The sequence below is a fragment of the Populus euphratica genome, unplaced genomic scaffold, assembly GCF_000495115.2.
Source record: "Populus euphratica unplaced genomic scaffold, PopEup_1.0 scaffold16.1, whole genome shotgun sequence".
Classification (NCBI taxonomy): domain Eukaryota; kingdom Viridiplantae; phylum Streptophyta; class Magnoliopsida; order Malpighiales; family Salicaceae; genus Populus; species Populus euphratica.
Genome location: NW_011499882.1, coordinates 16,762 through 41,632, shown reverse-complemented (window position 1 = coordinate 41,632; position 24,871 = coordinate 16,762). Strand labels below are relative to the sequence as shown.

The 24,871-nt window shown below is 33.8% G+C and overlaps 5 protein-coding genes, 1 long non-coding RNA gene and 1 pseudogene across 8 annotated transcripts in view; 1 reads left to right on the top strand and 6 right to left on the bottom strand.

Annotated features, from left to right (window-relative positions):
* Window positions 1–2,703, bottom strand: part of LOC105129697 (pentatricopeptide repeat-containing protein At2g35130-like) — a 3,962-nt gene extending 1,259 nt beyond the window's left edge. The window contains exons 1-5 of the mRNA XM_011031883.1: window positions 2,551–2,703; window positions 1,583–1,767; window positions 1,263–1,495; window positions 700–949; window positions 5–80 (exon numbers count right to left, since the gene is read on the bottom strand). Of these exons, the coding sequence (XP_011030185.1) occupies window positions 5–80; window positions 700–949; window positions 1,263–1,495; window positions 1,583–1,767; window positions 2,551–2,552 (746 nt within the window). The 5' untranslated portion in view covers window positions 2,553–2,703. The remainder of the gene's footprint in view (window positions 1–4; window positions 81–699; window positions 950–1,262; window positions 1,496–1,582; window positions 1,768–2,550) is intronic.
* LOC105129515 (pentatricopeptide repeat-containing protein At2g35130-like) overlaps window positions 1–21,212 on the bottom strand; it is a 23,097-nt gene extending 1,885 nt beyond the window's left edge. Inside the window, exon 1 of the mRNA XM_011031608.1 lies at window positions 21,042–21,212. The gene's annotated coding sequence lies outside the window, so the exon portion shown is untranslated. The remainder of the gene's footprint in view (window positions 1–21,041) is intronic.
* On the bottom strand, window positions 3,504–7,244 carry LOC105129696 (proteasome subunit alpha type-2-A-like; annotated as a pseudogene).
* Window positions 8,039–14,271, bottom strand: LOC105129695 (disease resistance protein RGA2-like). Its single transcript, XM_011031882.1, has 3 exons — window positions 13,764–14,271; window positions 13,587–13,728; window positions 8,039–8,566 (listed from the first exon to the last, which is right to left on the bottom strand). The coding sequence occupies exons 1-3, from the start codon at window positions 14,252–14,254 to the stop codon at window positions 8,039–8,041; spliced, it is 1,161 nt and encodes a 386-aa protein (XP_011030184.1). The 5' UTR covers window positions 14,255–14,271.
* Window positions 13,841–24,871, bottom strand: part of LOC105129517 (putative disease resistance protein RGA4) — a 12,862-nt gene continuing 1,831 nt past the window's right edge. Inside the window, exons 2-3 of one of the 3 annotated variants that reach the window (XM_011031611.1) lie at window positions 16,408–16,512; window positions 13,841–15,507 (exon numbers count right to left, since the gene is read on the bottom strand). In XM_011031611.1, the coding sequence (XP_011029913.1) occupies window positions 14,878–15,507; window positions 16,408–16,467 (690 nt within the window). In that variant the 5' untranslated portion in view covers window positions 16,468–16,512 and the 3' untranslated portion in view covers window positions 13,841–14,877. The remainder of the gene's footprint in view (window positions 15,508–16,407; window positions 16,513–24,871) is intronic. The other 2 variants (XM_011031613.1, XM_011031612.1) reach the window with 2 other exon arrangements.
* Window positions 17,459–19,044, top strand: LOC105129514 (uncharacterized). Its single transcript, XR_843088.1, has 2 exons — window positions 17,459–17,555; window positions 19,010–19,044. It is a non-coding gene; the product is annotated as an uncharacterized LOC105129514 (long non-coding RNA).
* On the bottom strand, window positions 21,408–23,379 carry LOC105129516 (pentatricopeptide repeat-containing protein At2g35130-like). The gene is made up of 4 exons (XM_011031609.1): window positions 23,175–23,379; window positions 22,855–23,087; window positions 22,292–22,541; window positions 21,408–21,672 (listed from the first exon to the last, which is right to left on the bottom strand). The coding sequence occupies exons 1-4, from the start codon at window positions 23,254–23,256 to the stop codon at window positions 21,410–21,412; spliced, it is 828 nt and encodes a 275-aa protein (XP_011029911.1). The 5' UTR covers window positions 23,257–23,379; the 3' UTR covers window positions 21,408–21,409.

Here is a 24,871-nt window from a genome sequence, read left to right as displayed (position 1 = left end):
TCGCTGAAAGATCTCAATTGCTCTTTGAGGGTTTCCAGCCTTCATTAACCCATCAATATAAGCATTGTATACAATTGCACCTGGCCAAAATTAGAGTATACGCTCACTTTTCACTCATTGAATGTGCATGCAAGTGTATCAACAGAACAGCTTGAAAAATGAAAATCTGAGACGTGTAAATAAGAGAACGAAACACAAAAGCAGAACTAATGCCCTGTATTTGACCACCGCAAAAAGAAGAGAAATAACCCACGCATTCTCATAAAGGAAAGCTACAGAAGCAAGTTTGTCATCTAGAACAGTCTAGCCTAATCCAGTTCCGGTCTCGCTAAATTAGCAAGGGGTCCCTCTTGGTTTAATCAACCAATCTCTAAGCATGGTGATGTAGATAAGGAGTAGTTATCACTACTATTATAGTAGCAACAAGAAATATGCAGACCATTAACCAATCTTCTCTTTTCCTACGTTTAGTATACTTCACCCCCGAAAAGAAAAAATAAACACAGCTCTGTGCAATTATTGAGCGAGGTTTCAAAATTTAAAACGAATTTAACCCCACAAAAAATCAATTTTTGAGGAAAAGAATCTTAAAAGTTGAGGAAATTTTTGATTTATAAGAAATGGTTGATGTAGTCCAATAACTTCTTGAAAATACAATTCCCCTGAAAGCTAAGAAGAAATGAATTGGTAAACACATACTTGGAGGAAGGCTATACTTTCGCATATCAACAAAGGCAGCTTCAGCTTTTTCTAACAATCCACATGCACAGTAAGCCTTTATAAGAAGGGCATAAGTGTCTTCAGTAGGGATACACCTGGCATGAAGAAGATCAAGATATGTTTCTTCTGCCTTCTTGTACAAAGATTTTTGCCCATAAGCATCTATTAGTAAATTGTAGCACATGACATCTGTCTGGAAGGAGCTCTTGTACAATATCCATTGACATATCTGGAAATTTTAGAGTTGCACCCAACAAGATTATTAAGAATTAAAAACACTCGATATTAAAAATGTCGATATAATAAATAGACAGTAAAGAGATTTGTTTCATTTAGTTGTAGGAAAATGCTGGTATATGAGAATTCCAAGCACCAACTGCGGCACCAACCACTTAAAGGAGATTTGAACAATCGAGGATTCAGTCTTAATGTTTGAAGAGAAAAATACTGTGCAAACATCCTGCCACAAAAATATGTGCGTGTGGTTTAATCCATCGCCTACCACCCTACACGCTGAAAGAAATAAGGCACGATTTACTCACCAATGCAATCGGATCCCATTGTTTATTCAAACGAAGTTGGACGGCTACATTAATAAGATCATCCCAAGTCTCGTGAGTGACAGGAAGAGTATCAAGAGCAGCCCAAACATTATTCGGATCCACTTCTTTCCGCACAAAGTTCAGAATCTGATGAGCAACAGGACTTAGCACCGGGAAAATCCCATCAACAAATCCTGATCCATATTTCCATCCTTGTCCCCTCAAAGAGCCACCTAGGTAAAATGGATGACTCAATAATTAAAACCATATTTTCTTGAGAAGTTATATGTATGAGCACAAAGTGAATTACTCCGTATTACATCGTTTCCTGGACATCTTTTTGTGATCAAAGATTCGCCATTTGCCATGTTTGTCGATATAGACCCTGTCGCTTTTCCACATTTTAACATCTCCAATACTGGAATTCTTTTCTCTGCGTCTGAAATGACCATTCCGGATTCTTGATTCTATAAAAATATGATTCAGTGTGCATCTAACAAGCAACCTGCAAACACTAATCAAGTAAACACACAATTGCCAGCAACAAACATACACACCTCTTAATTTAAAGCCATTACACAGAGGAAGCAACCAAATAAAATCCATATAAAGGATGCTTTAGACTTCAAAATAATTGGACAAAGAGAGACACTAAAACTACTTTTAATCACAATAGCAAACACATGAAATGCAAACCAGAAAACCTAGTTAAAAAAGAAGAAGAAAAGTTGTCAACTTTCCCTTTCTAAACCAAATATCTTCTCCCTTTCTTCCGCAATAATTCTTAACTGCTGTGAGTATAGGTTGTATTTTCATTACAGAATCAAATATTAGTCTAATCTATCTGATTAAACTACAAAAATCAAAATTTGCAAGATAAACAAGGCCACAACTGTTGAAGACTGGTTAGAGTTCAACAACGATAAGCATAGCACCCTGACAGCTAAAACTGGTCCATCATCTTATAACTTCTTAAGTCACGGTAAGACTTTTCAGATAATGATGATTGCTCGTTCAATATATATGAGAGCCAACAAAATGCTAAAATGTTTTAACTAATAAGAACACAAAACAATTTAGACATAATCTCTCAAGTGAACGTTGATACATAGCAATTCCGTTGAAACCCATTTCCCAGAACAAGAAATTCCATGAAAAAGCAATATTATCCAGCTAGAGGAGAAACACCAGAATTGAAGTTAATAAATACAGAAAATAACAAGGCAGCATGAACAGCATTAGCAGTGGCATTGCATAAGGTAAGAGAGGAAGGAAGGATACGACTTACATGAAAGCATAAAAGAGGAGTTTGGAGTTGGGTATCTGTAAACATCCAGAAAGCAAGAAGATATGTGAAGAGTGTTTCTTGGATAATGGACTACATGGGTGAAGACCAGCACTGCCAGACAAAAGCAGCTTCTGTTTTTTTCTGTTTACTAAGGGACAAGCCTCAAAATATCTCTAACGAACTTAAGGAGTCAAACAATAGCATTATTGTAGCCTCGTGGTGTCTGAGGTTGCATGGGATTCTATATTGAGACAGTAGCTTATAGCTAGAATAATCAATTCTAAAAATGTTCATTTTTAATAATAATAAAAAGAAGAAGATCAGATGTTAATTTGTTTAAACACAATGGACAAATTATTGTCATTATTATTAGTATAATTTAACAGCAAAAACTCCAGCATGAGACCCGTTGCAAAGACGAAGCTATGAAGTGCCACTTCAGTTGCTATTTACTAGCAGTAGTTTCCATGCTACAAAAGCGAAAACTGCTGTTAAAAGGGTTAAAAGGCTTATTGAGGTTGAGGTGATTTTTTTATTTTTTTTAAATTAATTTGTTTTATATTTTCAGACTTAATATTAATTTTTTAAAATAATAATAAAAATATCGTTTTAATATAATTCCAAGCAAAAACATATTTCAAGGGCGAACACTTCCATTCTCTTAATATATACGGGGTTACGTCATGCATTTCCATTTTTACAACAGTAGTTTTGGCTGCAATTGAGGAGGGGCAAAATAAGCTATAACTTGTGTGACTTGGATTAAATTGAAGAACTTGAAGATATAGAGTCTAAACTGAAAAATTGAGGAAAGTACAAGGACCCAAAAAATAAAGGAAGCATTTTAATTCGATATCCATATTCCATGGTCCCTCTCTTTCCCTCTTCGGGGCTCCATTGGAATTAAATGAGAACGGTCATATTACAGGTCAAGCATTGAGAGGAGATAAATATAATTGAAGAGACCAATTTTCTGCACTCTGTCAAACGTATCATATAGGAAATCATATTGATGCAAAACTTTAGAAGCCATCTAAGATTGGAGAGAAGTCTTATAACATTTCCACATCACAGTTCTACAAACATGGAATTAATGGAAACTTCGGCTAAAAGCAACTGATTCAAGCAAATTCCAGAGGAAAGTAACACAAGGATCTCGATTGGCGTCAATACTGGGAAGAACTCCACTTTAGACAAAAAATACAATGTCTATTCCACTTCAGCCAAATAATCATCAATTTCGGCTGGAGTTAGTACCCTGCAGGAAAGAAAGCACAAGGGATAAGATTGCCATGGTCATGCCACACATAAATTCTCCAAGGAAGCTTAAACATCCAAAGAAAGAGTGGATTGGCCATTTTGAATGAGTCTCGTATGTAAATTGTCAGACTGAAATTAGAGCAAGAGTGCGAGAAAATCAGAACTTCAAAAATGAAACCACAAGTGGAAGGCCATATATGAAATTGGTGAGATCCAAAAGATTTTTGATATCAGATTTTATCTAGTTATGAACCGTGTTAACAAAAATGTGCATCCTGCAAGTTACTTCTGAAACTCATCCTAAGCTTCAAATTACGTGACACTATTACCAAGTTTAATAAGGAAAAAGGTCAAGAAAGAGCATGCCTGAATTGCTTGTCAGCACCAATTATCCCAATTTCAATGTTTTTCCCAGAAATCTGGCCTTCAAATCTGCAAACACAAACAATCTTGTAAGGGTACAAGGGAAGCACTCAGAACTTGTAAGAAACTTTAAAATGCTCACTTATATCTCTCTGACCACTTTGCAAATACTAAGATTATGCTCACTAATCCACCATCACTCTGATTGTAGAAGCAAGAGTCAACAAATTGACAACTTCTTAAAATCACTAAGAGGAGAGAAGGAATCTTTAATCACCTGCAAGTACATTTGATTGACACTGGGTTGAGAAACTTTCATTCATTTTCACTTAAACAGTATCTCACATAATTATATCTCCTGAACTACTAACTAAAGTGTTGAGAGCCAATTTAAGTTCTCAAGGCTGAAGACCCGAGCTAAACTACTGTTACCCAGAATTCATTTTACCTACGACACTCAGAACGTGTGACAGACAATCACAATACCTAAATGGCTGGATTTATCAGTAAATCAATCAATTATGTAATCAACCAGGTGCAAGTGCATGGCGCAAGTATATTAAATCTACTGAAAATTTTTCTTCCGAACCGGGTGCAAGTGCATGGCGCAAGTATTTTAAACCTACTGAATTTTTCTTCTACTTTTTATACACCAAACCTTGTAAAAAACACCACGGCTCAAATTCAAAAATAAAAAGTGGAGGAAATTTTAAAGTGATGTACCCCTCTTTTAGTGTCAAGATAGCGGTGTGCACAGCATCATCAACCTCCATATCATCAGTGTATCTACAGAGCACATGCTAAGTTAGGGAAAACGAAATTTGTTCAAATCAAATGAAGATGGGGACAAAAAACCACAATATTTACCATGTTTCTGTCCATTCCATTCTTTTTTTCTCAATTTCTTTTTTCTTTTTCTTTTTTTTTTTATAAAAAAAAGACAATCCAATTCTTCTTGTATGGGAAAGATGAAGTAAAATAAATTATATAAAGAAAGAGGGGAGTAGCACAAAGTATGCTGGCAGTTGAAAATTGAAAGTAGCTTGAACTTTGAATGAAGAATATGTTTAGCAGTTGATGGCTGGAGGTGGAAACACATTTGTTGCTAGCTAGGAGAACCCATGAAGATGTTTAGAAGTTTTTGCAGAATCAATGCATTTCATGGTACCAAAAACAAATAAATACCTCTTCTCAAGAAATGTTTTTGCATTTGAAACATTCTTCCCCATTGCTGAGGCTTTCCATGAGAAGTAGGAACCTGATGGATCGACCTAGCCAAACAAATACAAAACATAACATCATCAGAAGAACTATGATTTGAGTGCAGGAGTCTAACATATTTTTAAAAAGGCAACACAAGTGAGTCATAATCCATCCAAATCTCAACCAAGAAAACAAAAGGTCAAAAAGTTATCAGCCACTCTGGGCACACAGAAGGGTGCATAATAGTCACAAAGGCCTACAGCTTCTAGAATACTGAGCTACCCCAGTCTACAGAGGATAATCCAGATAAAAACAATAAAAAAACAGTTAATGACTTCAGACAATATTATGAGGAAACACAGATACCTGGTACAGCTGTGGACCTTTTTCATCAAAACCAGCAACTAGCAAAGATACTCCAAAAGGCCTTACACCTCTGCAAGGAAAAACAAAGGATGAGTATTTTCAAACTTCAAGGATAAGAGCATGAAGAGTTGACATGCTGATGCAGGAACATAGGGAGAGAGTTGTTCGGTTATTAGAATAAGAGCTAAGGTTATGAACTTTGGAAATTGAAATTCTGATCTAAATTACAGAGGAAATCAACTAAAACCACTGAAACACTTCGAATGTATAAAAGATTTTCCAGTACCCAGATTGAGTAAACTCTTGCATGCCAGCAGCAGTTTCCCTCACAAGTTGTGTGACAGGAATTGGTTCCTACAATCACAAAAATTCACAAGTTAAAACCTTCACGATTAACAACAAAAGATGACAATGAATTGATATGAAATGGTAATTGGACACTCTTGGATTTCATGCTAAATTCAGCTGTTTTTGGGGTCAGAATGGCATTATTGGGAATAAGACAACTAACAATAAGTCTTGTAATATAGACAACCTCAATAACTACTTTCCAGATATATCATCTTAACCGGGTTATCAAGCATTAGATGAATTATATACATGAGTTTGTTTAGAGGCGTCAAAAGGATGCACATATCCCATTCATAAGATAAGCCATGAAAATTTAGCAACCTTATCACTTATCGGTGACATTAAAATAAGAGCTGAAGAACAAACGTGAAGCAAAATAATAAAGAAAATCTTGAAGATGGGTACCTTGTACAGCCTATGATATTGCTCTGCTTGCTTCCTACTTTTCCGAACCAAACTCGAAAGTCAGGACCCATTCCACTGCAACAAAATACATGTGATTCAGCACTGTCAAGAAAAAAGTACATTCGAAAATGTTTACTTACAGAAGATTCCACTGCAACAAAGTGTTTCTTGAATTTCTTCTTGAATTTCAACCAAAGAACATAACAAAACAAATAAAAAAATAATAAATGTTTACTTACAGAAGATTCATCGACTAAAATAGATGGCAATTTCTTCTCAGTTGCAATAACAACACCGTTTGCCGCTACAACACCAAAAATAATAAAATAAAAAGCATAGTATCTAAGCACCCATCAACAACACAGTACATTCGAAAATGACAAGAAAATGAGAGAGAGAGAAAAGAGAGATAGCTTAAATTGCAACAACCTTTGATTCCGAGACAACCTTTGATTCCGAGAGAAGTTTGGCCTGATCCAACGGCAGTCAATGCGTGCTCAATCTGTACTAGCTTTCCGGTAGGACTGAAAGTAGTGAGAGAAAAGGAGTACTGGCTATCACCCATGGTTTATTGCTTGACGACGCAGAGATGAAAAACTGAGAATGCGAGCGTGTGGGAGAGAAAGACAGGGACATTTACTTGGGGTTTTAACATTGCTTTTCTTGTTGGAGAAGAAGGTGTTTTCTTACGAGGGCTTTTACAATGGAGTATTTTGAGCTTTTATGACGGCAGGTTGGCCCTCTTTACATTGAGCTGAATGGAGGCTTTGAACCAGTTTCGTTTTTAAGTATTATTAATAAATTTTTATTTATTTATTAACATAAATATTTATTTATTTATTTGATTATATGTACATAAATTTTTTAAATTATAAAAATATATTTAAAGAACTAATTTTTTATAAAAAATAAAAATATTTGACTTTCAATAAATCACTTATATTTTTAGAAAAAATAAAAATATTTAACTAATAAAGTAAATTAGGTTTTTTCACTGAATTTTGTTGAAGATGAAGATATTTTGTGTTAGGTTTAAATAATTTGATTTAGATTTAATTCAAGTAAGTTTGTTTTTCAGTTTTTCAGTGTAGTTATAGTTATTTTTTAAATAATTTTTTTATATTAAAATATATGTTAATAAATTTTTTTATTTTTAAAAATTATTTTTAACATCAAATATTTTAAAATATATAAAATATATTAAATTTTAGCATAAAATTATTATTTTTTGAATATTTTAGAAAAACGGTTTGGTAGCCCCTTATCAGATGAGGCTCCACGTTATAAAGGCATAAGAGAGAGAGAGAGAGTGAGAGAGAGGGAATGTGAGAAATAATTACAGTAAAGAGGATGTGAGAGAGAAAGGGATACGTTTATCACAGCTGCAATTGATAGAATAAATGGCAAGTAGGAAATAAAATCCAATTACAGTAAATAGGTAATATTGAATGAAATACTCCATGTAAGCAAGGCTTATATATTATTTTACACTCAACCTTAGCAAACTCCAATAAAATAATTACTACCCTCAAAGCAGGTTCTAAAGAGTTCTTTTGCCACTTAAGCACTCAACCTTCCTCACCCAATCATCAAAACAAATGTTTGGGATGTGAGAAATCTTTTGCCAATCTTCACCCATCTCCTCCTCGTAACGTTTCCTTAAATTGGGGCAACTCCTTATGTGTAATTCCTGTAGAGGCGCTGCCAAGACATAGTCTGGTAGTTCTCTCAACAACGGGCAATTACGAATTGTCGACTGTCGAAGTTGTGGCATAATGGATATTGAAGTTGTGGTGGCATCTTCTCCTCCCACTGATCTCCTTTCAATTCCATCCCCCTCTTCTACTTCTGTGAGATTCCAAATCTCAAGTTTTTTTAATTTGGGGAAAGCAGTGACCCTTGCAATATCTCCATCATTAATACTGCCATTCTCATCTTTTTCTATACCTAAAAATCCAGCATCCAACCTTCTCACCTTCAACGACCTCAATTCCAGGCTTTCAAGGTTGGGCAATCTCCCCAACGGAGGCAAGACCTCCACGTTTTCACAATAACGGAGTGTAAGCACCTGTAAACTGGTTAATGTCATCATCCAATTTGGCAATTCCAACCCTCTGTACCAACATATGGTTAGATATTCCAAGCCTGACGGAGGCTGTAAAGCTTCAATTACAATGCCGTTCTCCTGGTTGTAGTAGAAATTCAATTCCAAACAAAGCAGGCGCTTCTTATTCTTGAGTTGTGCTTCTGCAGCACCACTCGCATCTTGTAGATTCCATATCTTAAGACTCCCTCCAATGTGATTTAAGTTTTTTAATTCTCTTAGATTAGCTGCTTTACTCTCATTCTCACCACCACCACACACAGTAAACCAATCTAATGTTCGAAGACATGTTATCCTCTCTATTCCCTTTGGTATGAAGGCCACACCTGAACCATAAATCTGGAGATGCCTCAATTTGATAAGTTTTCCAATCGCCTTAGGTAATTGCTTGAGAGACCTACACCGAGTAACGTCTAGGGATTGCAGATTGCATAAATCACACATGGTTTCTGGCAGGGACTCCAACACCATACAAGATGCCAAATTAAGGTGTCTCAAATGTATCAATTTCCCTATCTCGTTTGGTATTTCTTCGGTTGAAGACCCTTCCTCGTTTGGTATTTCTTTGATTGAAGACCATGTCAAATTCAATGACATGATGCATGTCAACTGCTTGAACAAATCAGGCAGTGCAGCTCCAAGCGAAGGGTCTCTAGTGTCGATCAAGAGGCTGCGAAGACCTTTTGCTTTGTGAATGGACACAGGAAAAGAGCTCTCCTCTGATAACATCATACTTAAATGACGAACCGTTTCAATTGAAGTCTCCACTGTTGCTTCTCCAAGGTTGCTCCACTGTTGCTTCTGCAAGTGTATTGACATCCACTGTTAGACATTCATTTTTTGTCAAATATTGGGCAAAATCATGCACTATATCATGCATCTTGAATTTCTTTCCTTCAAATTTATCCGTCTCAAAATCTCGGAAGAAAGAGCACGCTGCTAAGACTTGAAAGTACTGCTCTCCTACAAGCTCCATATCTCCACCTGAAGTCTCCTTGAGGTAACCTTGAGCCATCCACATCTTCACCAATTCATATTTTCCCATCTCGTAGTCTTTTGGAAACATGGCACAATACAAGAAACATCGTCTTACCACAGAAGGTAAATCATAGTAACTCAAAAGCAAAGGTATAAATATTCCTCTTTCAACCTGATCTCTATCAACCTCATCTGGCCCCCACAGTTCGCTAGATAAAACACGTTCCCACTCTTCTCTTGTTCTTTTAGACTGCATTAACACCGAATTTGAACAAATTTCTAACAGCCGATGTCACTAAACTCAAATTACTCCTAAGAATCCCAATATAAACCCATTAACTATAGACCAACACCTCATTGGCTAGAATCCACGTTGCTTTTCCACAACAATCATCAGCTTCTTCAGTTGGAGTGCTACAAGCCCATGTCTCTATACTTATGTTATTACTAAAAGTTCGCATGGCCAACCCGAAAAATTCACAAAGAAAACACAATCAAAAACGCAAAAAAAAAAAAAAGAACAAAAGGGTTTCTTGAATTTCAACCAAAGATTATAACAAAACCAATAAAAAGATTAATAAATGTTTACTTACAGAAGATTCATCGACTTAAATAGATGGTAATTTCTTCTCAGTTGCAATAAAAACACCGTTTGCCGCTACAACACCAAAAAAAAAAAAAATCAACAACATACTATCTAAGCACCCATCAACAACACAGTACATTCGAAAATGACAAGAAAATGAGAAAAAAAGAAGAAGAGAGAGAGCTTAAATTGCAACAACCTTTGATTCCGAGAGAAGTTTGGCCTGATCTAACGGCAGTCAATGCGTGCTCAATCTGTACTAGCTTTCCGGTAGGACTGAAAGTAGTGAGGGAAAAGGAGTACTGGCTATCACCCATGGTTTATTGCTTGAAGACGCAGAGAGGAAAAGCTGAGAATGCGAGCGTGTGGGAGAGAAAGACAGGGATATTTACTTGGGGTTTGAACTTTGCTTTTCTTGTTGGAGAAGAGGGTGTTTTCTTGCGAGGGCTCTTACAATGGTGTATTTGGGGCTTTTATGACGGCAGGTTGGTGCTCTTTACATTGAGCTCAATGAAGGCTTTAATTTTTTAAACTTAACTTCATCCGGGTCAGTTCACGGGAGGAGAAGTTTTTTTTTTAAGAAAATAAAATAACATTATTTTTAGTAATTTTTTTAAATGGTATTTTACCTGAGCCCGCAGGCTATATATAAAGTTTTTTTAAAAAAATAATATTTTTTTAATATTTACTTGTTATTTTTATTCTAAAAAGTATGAGATTTTCACTTTATATTTGTTATTGTATAAAATTTTATTTTTTAATTTGGTCTTTAATCTTTGATTTGCACAGTCAAGTTCTATTTAAAAAACAATTAATTTTAATTTTTTATAAAAAGATTGGATTGGAAGAGAGGGAACTAAAATGAAAAACATAAGAGACATGGGTAACACATCATAAATTTTAAAAATATTTATTTTAATTTTCTAACTTAAACAATCATGTAAATTATATAATGTTGGTTCCTTAAAATTGTTCCAATTCCATTTTGGTGCAAAGATTTATTTTTATTATTTTTTAATTCCTGATTAAGAGAGTAGAGAGAGGGATCACTAGATTTCAATAATTAAAAAAAAAAAATTTCATTGACACCAACTTAAACCACTGAAATAAAAGATATTTATGTCAGATTATTAAGGGAGTTCTTATTAGGTGTTTTTGTAATTTAAAAATTCATAAAAAATAGATATTAACTCAGGTTAATTTTTTTATTTCAGATTATGTTCCGTTTTTAAGGTAGTTTTTTGGATCTAGTATGGTTTCTTGATCCAAGTATTTAGGATCTTACATAGTTGCTATAAAAATATAACTTACATAGTTGATTTTTTTATTTCAGATTATGTTCCGTTTTTAAGCCGTGCAGGACTTAGGATTATTTGGGTCGTGTACTTGATAGAATTCAACGTTATTTTTGAGTTCTGCAACTAATAATTTATATTTAATATCTAAATAAAACTAAATGTAAAATTAAGTATAATTTGATAAAATTATTATTAAAATATATTTGGTAAAATTAGTAGATGATATAACATTTTCTTTCAAATTCATCAATTATTTTATTAATAATATTAATTACAATAAAATATACTCTTACAAATTTTAATAAAAATAATAATATTTTATAATACAACTGATAACATTTTTAGTATTAATATAAACAAAATATTATTTGTAACACCAATAATAATAATATTTTTTAGATTAATACTATTAATTAGACTAAAAATAATATTAAAAAATAATAATAATATTTTTAATACTAATACAATTAATTATACTAAAAAAATATATTAAGAAAAAAATATAATAATACTTTTAATATTAATTATACTAAAAAAAATATTAACAAAATAAATAATAATATTTTTAATACTAATACTTATAATTATACTAAAAATATAAGTAGTACAAGCTCCAAGTGGCGCTTGGACTACACTAAAGAGAAAGCATATTATTTTAAAATATTATTTATCCACTAATTGCAATTGAATTTAAAATAAATACACTTTTAAAATTAATATAAAGTTATCAAGAGTCAATTTAATAGCTGCTTGCATAAAATCTCATTGAATTTAGCCAATGTTTTTTAGAATAAAGTGAAATAAAAAGTTATTTCAAAACATAACCAGTGTGATTTTTAGTTATTTGTCTAGAAACTTTAGTATATCCCATAAAAATCATGAGTTTTGGATGAAGTAAAATCAATTCTAAAATCAAACTTCGATTGAAGCTTCAACTGCAATTGTGAGTTAGAGAATTTAATTTATTAAGTCTGGTTTGTTTTTACATTTCAAAAAAAAATTTGAAAATTTTAATTTTAATTTTTTTTTAATTATTATATTTTTTTAGTGTTTTTGATTATTTTAATACATTGATATAAAAAAATTTTAAAAAAATATTATTTTAATATATTTATAAATAAAAAATATTTTAAAAATCAACCACAGCAACACTCCCACATATATTATTAATATTTGTAACCATCTAGGTGGTGCCCATGTGGTAAAAACTTGGGACTAAGAGGTTTGCTCCCTCTGTGGTCTCAGGTTCGAGTCCTTGGTTGTTCATATGATGGCCACTGGAAGCTTACATGGTCGTTAACTTCAGGGCCCGTGGGATTAGTCGTGGTGCGCATAAGCTGGCCCGGACACCCACATTAATCTATAAAAAAAAAATATTTGTTCAAAACTTGTGCTTTTTAAAACATGCATTTTACTGCAAAGAAAGCATATCCTAAAATATGAAAAGATAGGTTTAAATACCCTAAATATCGGTAAATAACTAGAAAACAATCAATAAAAAATAATAAAACTAAAATCCAAAATTATCAAGGAGAAAATCTAAAATATGGTCTGAAATTTGATACAATAAATGGTAAGTAGGAAATACAACTCAAAGTCAACAATATACAGTAAAGAGGTATATGAACATACCGCTTCCGTGAATCCGTAGTGGTGTCTTAACTGTAAATATCAATGTTTGGGATGTGAGAAATCTCTTGCCAATCTTCGCCCATCTCCTCCTTCCCGTAACGTTTCCTTAGAATGGGGCAACAACTTATCTCCCATTCCTGTAGAGGCGCTGCCAAAACATAGCCTGGTAGTGCTCTCAACAATGGGCACTCATCAATCATCAAATCTCGAAGTTGTGTTGGTATCTTCTTCTCCCACTCTCCTTTCAATTCCATCCCACTCTTCTACTTCTTCGAGACGGTCCATCCAAAGTTTTTTTTAATTTGGGGAAAGCAGTGACCCTGGCAATTTCTCCTTCATTAATATTGCCATTCTCATCTTTTTCTATACCTAAAAATCCAGCATCCAGCCTTCTAACCTTCAACGAGTTCAATGCCAAGCTTTCAAGGTTGGGCAAACTTCCCAACGGAGGCAAGACCTCCAGCTTTGTACATTCATACGGTTCAAGTGCCTGTAATCTGGTTAATGTCATCATCCAATTTGGCAAATCCAACCCTCCGTACCCATATGTGGTTAGATCTTCCAAGTCTGACGGAGGCCGTAAAGCTTCAATTAAAGAGCCTTCATTTGCTTGCAACTCTGTTTTCTCTCCGATGAAATAATTAAAATGCCGTTCTGCCGGCTGTAGTCGAAAGCCAATAGCAAACAACGCAGGCGTTTCTTATTCTTGAGTTGTGCTTTTGCAGCGTCACTCGCATCTTCTACACCTCCCCGTAGGTTCCGTATCTCAAGACTCCCTCCAATGTGATTTAAGTTTTTTAATTCTCTTAGATTAGCTGCTTTACTTTCATTCTCACCACCACCACACACAATAAACTTATCTAATGTTCGAAGACATGTTATCCTCTCTATTCCCTTTGGTATGAAGGCCACTCCTGAACCATTAATCCAGAGATGCCTCAATTTGATAAGTTTTCCAATCGCCTTGGGCAATTCCCTGAGAGAACGACACCAAGCAACGTCTAGGGATTGCAGATTGCATAAATCACACATGGTTTCTGGCAGGGACCCCAACTCTCCACAAAATTCCAGATTGAGGTGCCTCAAATGTATCAATTTCCCTACCTCGTTTGGTATTTCTTTGATTGAAGACCCTGACAAATTCAATGCCTGGTGCATGTCAACTGCTTGAACAAATCAGGCAGTGCAGCTCCAAGCGAAGGGTCTCTAGTGTCGATCAAGAGGCTGCGAAGACCTTTTGCTTTGTGAATGGACACGGGAAAAGAGTTCTCCTCTTACAGCATCAAGCTTAAGTGACGAACCCTTTCAATTGAAGTCTCGACTGTTGATTCTCCAAGATTACTGACATCCATGGTTAGACATTCATTTTTTGTCATATATCGGGAAAATTCATGCACTATATCATGCATCTTGAATTTCATTCCTTCAAACCGATCCCTCTTAAAATCTTGGAAGAAAGAGCGCGCTGCTAAGACTTGAAAGTACTGCTCTCCTACAAGCTCCATATCTCCACCTGAAGTCTCCTTGAGGTAACCTTCAGCTATCCACATCTTCACCAATTCATCTTTGACCATCTCGAAGTCTTTTGGAAACATGGCACAATACAAGAAACATTGTCTTACCACAGAAGGTAAATCGTAGTAACTCAAAAGCAAAGGTATAAATATTCGTCTTTCAACCTGATCTCTATCAACCTCATCTGGCCTCCACAGTTCGCTAGAAAAAACACGTTGCCACTCTTCTCTTGTTGCACTTGTTTGCAATTTTATCGCTGATATCTGTCAATCCTTCGCGCTCATCTTCGCGTCTTTCGTGGAATGCCAAGTTATTGAATATTGACCTGCATATCTCATCGGACAATTTCTCAATGTTGAGACATCCACGTCCCGTGCTTCTTGACTACTTTCAGCCACCAACTTACTTACAACATTTCTCTTTTCACCATCTCGACCAATCACGCTTGATTCATCAACAAAGGAGGTAGTTGTTAGTCGCTGGAGTTCATCAGTGGCTCTGTACAGATCAAAGCCATACTTATCTCTCTCTTTGGCAATGTCATCCACTTTTTCACTAACTTCTTTGATCTTCAGGGCAATGTCGCGACGTCGAACCACTTGATTGAAACAAAAGCAAGGAGATCCCAGGAAGGAACACCGTATCTTCTGTCGGCTGCGAGTATTTTCTTCAGCTTCCTCCATTTTCCATCTAAGAATTGCAGTGCTCCATTCATCTAGCACGTCATCCATATCATAACATGCATCTTTGAGCTTGTCTACCCAATCTCTTACAGCCTTATCCTTCACTTGTTTTCTATCTGCTTCTTCAAGGACAGATTGGATATCAAGGAGATTACTTTTCAGCTTGTCACATTGTTTCTTCACACCCACTACTAGGTTCACCTCTTCTTGTAAGTTGTACCTATTAGTGTACAGAGGAAAAGAAACGTTAAGCATAGGAAACATTTATATGATTTCAATACAAATTCTTAATTTTTAGCAATTAATAGAGTAAATCATTTTTATTAAACTTTTTCTCAGTTGCAATTAATATATTTATATTGTTAATTATATTCAAATTATATATAATAAACTGCCTAAAATAAAATGACTCGTACATAATGTAATGCTAATGCACAATTATTGCACTAAAATTTGCTAGATGCGTGAATTAAAATATATTTTATTTGAATAAAGGATTTCTTTAGATAAAAGATAGAATTCATAGATACTATAATAATCATATAATTGTGGAGCGCAATACATTGCAATTTCACAATATTATTACGTGACTTTTAATAATTATCATAGTCTATTTTTTTAAAAATTCTGTGAGGTTGATATCAAAATAAAAAAGAAATATTAGAATTTCTATAATCATGTTTGTAATTAATCGAATATTTGACTATATTTATTTTAATCATTTCATCATAATCATTTTATTACAAATATAGTGATTTACGCATTCAAATATGATAAGGAATTATTGAAAAAGGAATTTACTACTATTTTACTATATTGATTTGTTCTAACCAGCCATCACAATAACCATGGTTTGTACAGCACAAAAGATATAAAGAAAAAGAAAGAGAATCGTAAGAACCCGCTATCTTGTGTTTGTGTATGTGTATTATTTGATAACATGCAATGTGATAATATATAAATCAAGCTACTGATTTAGCTTCTGACAAATTAACAGATATTCTATAAGATAATGAAATCAATGTATAATGAACTATAAATGTTAGGTTAATTGCAAAATTGTAGAAAAGTAATTAAGTACCTGTTGATTATAAAAAAGAAAAAAGAAAGTACCTGTTGAGCAACGATCGTGGTTAACTGCTCCAAGATTGGGGATACAAGTGCGCCAGCCATTGTTGTTCTTACTACTGAATGTGTCAAGAACAAGGAGAGACAAAGGAATGGGGGATTATTGATAGGAAGAATAGTGATTCTCAATGAAGTTTAGGCAATATATACTGCAAATTAAGATAATTTGCTTAACACCGGGGTTAGGGTATGATTTAGAAAAATAAATTATTTTATGATGTTTGATAGTGTAATGAAAAATAAATTAAAAAATATTTTTTAGTATTTGGTTATGTTATGAAAAATAAGCTGGAAAATAATTTATTAATGTTTTATTTTTTTTAAGTTTATTAAAATAATAAGAAATAAATTTTATAAATTAAAAGGTTAAATGAAAATTAAATTGAATTTTTTTTTATAAATTATCTTAAATAAAATAATTATAAATTAAAATAATAAAAATAATAAAAATTAAATTAAAAAAATTAAAAAAAAAAGATAGAGAAATTAAAATACTAATAATTAATATTATATAAATTATTTTTTTAATATTTATATTATTTTTTTAATATCATGAATATATAAAGATGAATATATTCCTGGAAACCATCAACAGGTGAGCAATTAATTACCACTTTCAATAATCAAATAACGAAGAAGAGCCCGACAACTCGAGGTTCACTAATGATTGAACACTTACATGTTAGCTGGGGTATACAATAATTCCCAGGAGGTTACTGGTCGAGGCCTATAAGCGATCATACACTTGCACGTGGGTTGAGATGCATGATTATTTCCTAGAGGTAACGTGGGTTGGGGTGCACAGTAATTCCAAAGAGAGAATTCATTGTAGTACTACTAGAGTCCAAGCAGATATAACTTCGAAGTTCTCATAAGATAAGATCTGGTGTACTAGGCTAAAATTACAAGTCATAGTTAATCCTCTACCATGTAATGTAGTGATTCAGTACTCGCACCATTTCAAATTGTTATCACGTCTACAATCTATGTTTTGGTAATCTGTGTTTTTTTTTTTTTTTTTTGGGTTCAGGCACTGCTATCTATCTTGAATTCATGGCCTTCACTTAATAAAAAGTTTGGTCTGGAGAATCCTTGAACTTGAAAGGGGCTGTGATGGCATTTGGAACGCACAGGTACTGGGGGACTTGTCTTTTACTTGTAGAGATCATATCTATTGGATAACCTTATTATGATTTAATCCACTAAATTAATGTGTATCATCTTTAAAAAAAAAAAGAAAAAAGAAAAAAACAGAGAGAGAGAGAGATGTGAGAATAAATGGTAAGTAGGAAATAAAATCCAGGTCAACAATAGATTACAAATGATTTCAATCCAATTACAGCAAGGAGGTGTATGAAACAAATGGTGCTTAATACAACACTGAATGAAATCCTCCATTTGATTATACCAGATTGTCCTTCGATTTGATTCCAAAAATATTAAGGGAAAACCTTCAAATGCACAAAGCAAATCGGAACCCACTCTGAAGCAGCTCTTCAGCATGTTCTAAGCCCAAGCTGTTAAACACAGACCAAAAGCAAACGTGCCATAACCAAAACAACCCCATGAATGGTAGATGTTAAAATAAGCATTCCATTTTCCGAATGATAAAAATCCCAGTGACCTAACTATGACTTACATAATTAATTAAAATGGATTTGTTAAAATATAGTAAAATATTATACCGTTAAGGATTAACACTGGTAGAATAATTTACATGCTCCTGCCGGTTCTAATTAAAGAGTTCTGTCTTTCTCATCTATAATAATATATCATGACAATAAATATTTGGGATGTGAGAAATCTTTTGCCAATCTTCGCCCATCCCCTCCTTCCCGTAACGTTTCCATAGAATCGGGCAACCACTTATGTCTAATTCCTGTAAAGGCGCTGCCAAATCATAGTCTGGTAGTGCTCTCAACAACGGGCATTTATGAATTCTCAACTCTTGAAGTTGCGACATAAACATAAAAGTTGTCCTTTTTATGTTGGATTATGCAAATATGGAGGTATCTATATTGATTCTGATATCACAGTTTGATTTTATTGTCTTCCGTTAGTAAATCTATTGGTCTGAAGAATCCTATGTATGGAAGTTCTTTTTTTTTAGATTAACATGGATGTCCGGGCCACCTTTCACGTATCTCGACTAATTTCACGGGTCCTGAAGTTAATGACCATGTAAGTCTTTAGTGGTCATCATATGAGTAATCAAGGACTCGAACCTGAGACTACAGAAGAATCAAATCTCTTGATCCCAAGTCCTTACCACTTGACCACCATTTAAATGGTTGTTTGGAATTTCTTTAAATGGGATTGTGATGGCATTTAGAAAGCAGAGGCACCAGGGGCTTGCCTTTCACTAGCAGAAATCATATTTATTGTTGAAGATTTTTTGTGTTGGGTTTTGATAACTTTATTTGGATTTAATCCACAAAATCGATGGGTATCATCTCTTTTAGATGAATGGTTTAGCTTCCAAGTCTACCATTCTCTCATTTATTTGGACTTAATCTACTGTAACCGAGGTTTTATTTGCGCGGATAATGATAATATTTGGTGCTAAATTTCTTCTTGTGAATTGCAGAAAACAGTTGCTTGATCTTTACTAGGATGGTGATTGCAAATAATAATTATGCAACCCGGTGCGAGTTGCATGTTAGTATGTCTAGATACAGATGATGGCCTTCTGCGGTATTAGGTTGAGATTTTGGAATTTTTTTTTTTTAATAATAGCTAGCGTTCATGTCCCCTGTATAAACAAGGTTTTGATGTAGAAGATCTAAATGCAAGCAACATGGTTGATATTCTCATGTTTAGTACATTGAATTGTCTACCCTTCAAACGTTAGGATATGAAAGAAGAGATCGACGACTCCGTCGAGACTCGATTGTTGGCACTAAGAGAAAATAGCCAACATGGTTTTTTTTTCTTCAATAAATTAGATTTTTATCTTTAAAAATAGAAAATTTAAAATTTTGGCCCGCCCTCTAAAATCTTTTATCTATTTTGACATTCCCAAACTACAATTCCTAACTCCACTGCTTACTATACACACGAAGTCATTGTTTTATGATGAAAAAATAATAATTTTTTTATCCTTTTCTTGTACTTTTAAATTTTGGTTTCTTTTATCTTAGATTTTATGAATGATGAATTCCATAACAAGGATGATACATACCCATTAATCATACATGTCATTAATAACTTTAAAACATAGACATCTAATGGTGAAAAATATAAATACAACCATCAATTAAAAAATAAAAACAGCGATTAAATATATAAAAAGAAGTAATGGAAGTACAAGAAATAAAATAGAAAAATCAAAATTAGAGACACTTCCCTTGAAAAATATGAAGAAGCAGAGGCACTGACAACACTACAGACACTCACACACACAAGATTAAGCGCATTGAATAAACGACATGGATCCTTGGAGTGGCTGTTTGTCCAGGCCTTGGTGAGGTGGTGCAGGTAAATGAATTCACACCAAATACTCACTCGCTAATCCGTTTTATTTTTGTATATTAATTGTTGGTAAAATAAATAAATAAATAATTGGACTGTGTATATATTTATATAAAAAAGTCCAAAACGATTTACCCATTTTCAGTTAGGTCCTAAACACTGAAAATCCCAATGCTTCTGCCATCTATTATGACATTATCCAATTAATCCTCTCCTTGATTTTTTTTCCCTTTATATCATAAAAAAAACCCTATTCATGTTAAAACAAACTTTTCTATTTTAATTTTTAAGAATACAATGTTTAATACGAGAGATTATTAAATAATCATATAATATTTTAAATATTATTGTTATGAATTTCACTTTTGACATCAACAAAAAAGTATTGCATTAAAAATATCTAATGATAATAAAAATCTCTTATTAAAGGTAATTGGAGTTTCTCTAACTCAGTATATACTGATCAATACATGGATGTAATTATACTGTTATTTGTGGATATAATTAAATAATTAGTAAAAAAATAGATTTTCATGATTAAAAAAAATGAGGAAACTTTGAAAAAAGAGAGACAAAAAGAGACATGATATTTAATGTCTTTGATTATTTATTTAAATTGATATTTATTAACATTGTGATACTTGATAAGAGGAACTCCTTTTGTCCTGAGGAGCCTAAATTTTTTGTTCATCTAATGATTGCTATTTGAAAAATGGGGGATCTAATTGGAAATATATATTGTTTGTAACCCAAATGAGAATGACATGATAATTACAGGAAAAACAAGATGTCATTTTCCCAAAATAAAAAAAATAAAAGAGAGGATATGGTGGTGGGTCAACGTGTCAACAAACCCATTAGGCCGACAGTTGATGAGTGCTGACTTTTCGTGGTGGTCCCACTTGCTGGTGGGCTGCCGGTGGGGGTGTTTTCCTTTGACGATAAATTATGGTAGTTTCCTTGCCACTCTTGGAAATGAAATTTTCAATTTGTTGAAATTTCCATGCAATTCTTGGAAAAAATTCGTCCAGAGATGATGGATCCATGATGAAAACAGAGCAGTTTGTAAATGCGTCAAAAGTTTCACGGGATTTTGAATTTTTTTTATATATTTTTAAATAATTCTAAGATACTAATATAAAAAACAAATAGGAGCAGCCAAATCATTAAGCCAAAATTACGAGGAGCATATACGAAAAACAAGAGGAACTTCTTCCAAGTAGGAAAGGTGTTGCAAATGGATGAAATGCTGATAGCCTGATAATATCTCATACAACTTTATCTTGTTTCCTAGGAAATCTTAGAAAGATTATGGCAGATCTCCAGAATAGAATTGAACCACTGTTCCAAAATATAATCCAATGTTGCCATATAGATCCCTTCAAGTTCGTAGTTGATCCGAACGTTTTTAAACCATTACATGCTCAAACTGCTCCCAAATTCTCTGGTGCTTAATCATTCTACAATTCTCAATCGATGAAGTACATTGATATTATTTGGTTCAAGCATCTTACCCTCATGAAGGCCAGCTATCCCATACGCATCTTACCCTCGTGAAGGCCAGCTCTCCCATAGGAATTTCAAGAAGATCAGATTTGCAGAATAATTCAGAACCAAATACCACTGAGCTTACCTTCCCATGAAGGTTGATCAACAGTGTATAGGTGTCAGTAGAGGGCTGGCAGCCATCATTTTTCAATCGCTGAAAGATCTCAATTGCTCTTTGAGGGTTTCCAGCCTTCATTAACCCATCAATATAAGCATTGTATACAATTGCACCTGGCCAAAATTAGAGTATACGCTCACTTTTCACTCCTTGAATGTGCATGCAAGTGTATCAACAGAACAGCTTGAAAAATGAAAATCTGAGACGTGTAAATAAGAGAACGAAACACAAAAGCAGAACTAATGCCCTGTATTTGACCACCGCAAAAAGAAGAGAAATAACCCACGCATTCTCATAAAGGAAAGCTACAGAAGCAAGTTTGTCATCTAGAACAGTCTAGCCTAATCCAGTTCCGGTCTCGCTAAATTAGCAAGGGGTCCCTCTTGGTTTAATCAACCAATCTCTAAGCATGGTGATGTAGATAAGGAGTAGTTATCACTACTATTATAGTAGCAACAAGAAATATGCAGACCATTAACCAATCTTCTCTTTTCCTACGTTTAGTATACTTCACCCCCGAAAAGAAAAAATAAACACAGCTCTGTGCAATTATTGAGCGAGGTTTCAAAATTTAAAACGAATTTAACCCCACAAAAAATCAATTTTTGAGGAAAAGAATCTTAAAAGTTGAGGAAATTTTTGATTTATAAGAAATGGTTGATGTAGTCCAATAACTTCTTGAAAATACAATTCCCCTGAAAGCTAAGAAGAAATGAATTGGTAAACACATACTTGGAGGAAGGCTATACTTTCGCATATCAACAAAGGCAGCTTCAGCTTTTTCTAACAATCCACATGCACAGTAAGCCTTTATAAGAAGGGCATAAGTGTCTTCAGTAGGGATACACCTGGCATGAAGAAGATCAAGATATGTTTCTTCTGCCTTCTTGTACAAAGATTTTTGCCCATAAGCATCTATTAGTAAATTGTAGCACATGACATCTGTCTGGAAGGAGCTCTTGTACAATATCCATTGACATATCTGGAAATTTTAGAGTTGCACCCAACAAGATTATTAAGAATTAAAAACACTCGATATTAAAAATGTCGATATAATAAATAGACAGTGAAGAGATTTGTTTCATTTAGTTGTAGGAAAATGCTGGTATATGAGAATTCCAAGCACCAACTGCGGCACCAACCACTTAAAGGAGATTTGAACAATCGAGGATTCAGTCTTAATGTTTGAAGAGAAAAATACTGTGCAAACATCCTGCCACAAAAATATGTGCGTGTGGTTTAATCCATCGCCTACCACCCTACACGCTGAAAGAAATAAGGCACGATTTACTCACCAATGCAATCGGATCCCATTGTTTATTCAAACGAAGTTGGACGGCTACATTAATAAGATCATCCCAAGTCTCGTGAGTGACCGGAAGAGTATCAAGAGCAGCCCAAACATTATTCGGATCCACTTCTTTCCGCACAAAGTTCAGAATCTGATGAGCAACAGGACTTAGCACCGGGAAAATCCCATCAACAAATCCTGATCCATATTTCCATCCTTGTCCCCTCAAAGAGCCACCTAGGTATAAATGATGACTTAATAATTGAAGCCATATGTGCTTGAGCAGTTATATGTATGAGCACAAAGTGAATTACTCCGTATTACATCGTTTCCTGGACATCTTTTTGTGATCAAAGATTCGCCATTTGCCATGTTTGTCGATATAGACCCTGTCGCTTTTCCACATTTTAACATCTCCAATACTGGAATTCTTTTCTCTGCGTCTGAAATGACCATTCCGGATTCTTGATTCTATAAAAATATGATTCAGTGTGCATCTAACAAGCAACCTGCAAACACTAATCAAGTAAACACACAATTGCCAGCAACAAACATACACACCTCTTAATTTAAAGCCATTACACAGAGGAAGCAACCAAATAAAATCCATATAAAGGATGCTTTAGACTTCAAAATAATTGGACAAAGAGAGACACTAAAACTACTTTTAATCACAATAGCAAACACATGAAATGCAAACCAGAAAACCTAGTTAAAAAAGAAGAAGAAAAGTTGTCAACTTTCCCTTTCTAAACCAAATATCTACTACCTTCCGTAATAATTCTTAACTGCTGTGAGTATGGGTTGTATTTTCATTACAGAATGAAATATTAGTCTAAACTATCTGATTAAACTACAAAAATCAAAATTTGCAAGATTAAACTACAAAAAACGCAAAAAAACAAAACGGTTTCCGGTCAACAACATAGTATCTAAGCACCCATCAACAACACAGTACATTCGAAAATGACAAGAAAATGAGAAAAAGAAGAAGAAGTAACAAATAAAAAAATAATAAATGTTTACTTACAGAAGATTCAACGACTAAAATAGATGGCAATTTCTTCTCAGTTGCAATAACAACACCGTTTGCCGCTACAACACCAAAAAAATAATAAAATCAACATAGCATCGAAGCACCCATCAACGACACAGTACCTTCGAAAATGACAAGAAAATGAGAAGAAGAAGAAGAAGAAGATAGAGAGCTTAAATTGCAACAACCTTTGATTCTGAGAGAAGTTTGGCCTGATCCAACGGCAGCCAATGCGTGCTCAATCTGTACTAGCTTTCCGGTAGGTTGGTCCTCTTTACAATGGAGTACATTGGGCTTTTATGACGGCAGGTTGGTCCTCTTTACATTGGAGAAGGAGGTGTTTTCTTAGAAGGGCTTTTTAATTTATTTAATTACATGTATATATAAATTTTTTATTTTATTATATTTTTTGAACTAGAAAAATATATTTAAAGAGATGTATATATAAATTTTTATAAAAAATAAAAATATTTGACTCACAATAAATCATTCAAATTTTTATATAAAAAAATAAAGATGGGTGAACTCTTAATTAGGCATTGCTGCTAAATTTTATTGTTGATTTGTAATTTAATTACTGTTGAAGATTTTCTGTGTTAGGTTTGGATAACTTTATTTGGATTTAATCTCCAAAATCGATGGGTATCAATAACTAAATAGATGAACGATTTAGCTTCTCTCATTTATTTGGATTTAATCCACTGAAACAGTTGCTTGATCAAGATCATTGACTTGTTTTAAGGCAGATAAAGGCATTAAAAAAAAAAGCGAGAGAAAAATAATTATGTCATCTTAGATTACATATCATTTTGAGAAAATCTAAAAGAGAATATCATCTTAGATTAATTATAGATATGAGAATATCATCTTAGATCAAGTTTTTTAGAGCCGCACTTGAAGAATTCAAGTAAGGAATAAGCGCTTCACATGAGCGAGAGATAATTTCATCTTAGATTAATTTTTTAACTATTCTTTAATAATTACT

Excerpts from the sequence above, each read along its gene's own strand:
- LOC105129695 (XM_011031882.1), bottom strand. The coding sequence starts at position 14,254 with ATGCACCAGGCATTGAATTTGTCAGGGTCTTCAATCAAAGAAATACCA. Across the intron at positions 13,729-13,763 it reads TGTTTGCTATTGGCTTTCGA|CGGAGAGAAAACAGAGTTGC; the intron begins CTACAGCCGGCA and ends TAATTATTTCAT. Across the intron at positions 8,567-13,586 it reads TGACATTAACCAGATTACAG|GTGCTTACACTCCGTTATTG; the intron begins GCACTTGAACCG and ends ACCAGTTTACAG.
- LOC105129516 (XM_011031609.1), bottom strand. The coding sequence starts at position 23,256 with ATGTGGAAAAGCGACAGGGTCTATATCGACAAACATGGCAAATGGCGA. Across the intron at positions 23,088-23,174 it reads AAAGATGTCCAGGAAACGAT|GTGGCTCTTTGAGGGGACAA; the intron begins GTAATACGGAGT and ends ATTTATACCTAG. Across the intron at positions 21,673-22,291 it reads AAAGTATAGCCTTCCTCCAA|GTGCAATTGTATACAATGCT; the intron begins GTATGTGTTTAC and ends AATTTTGGCCAG.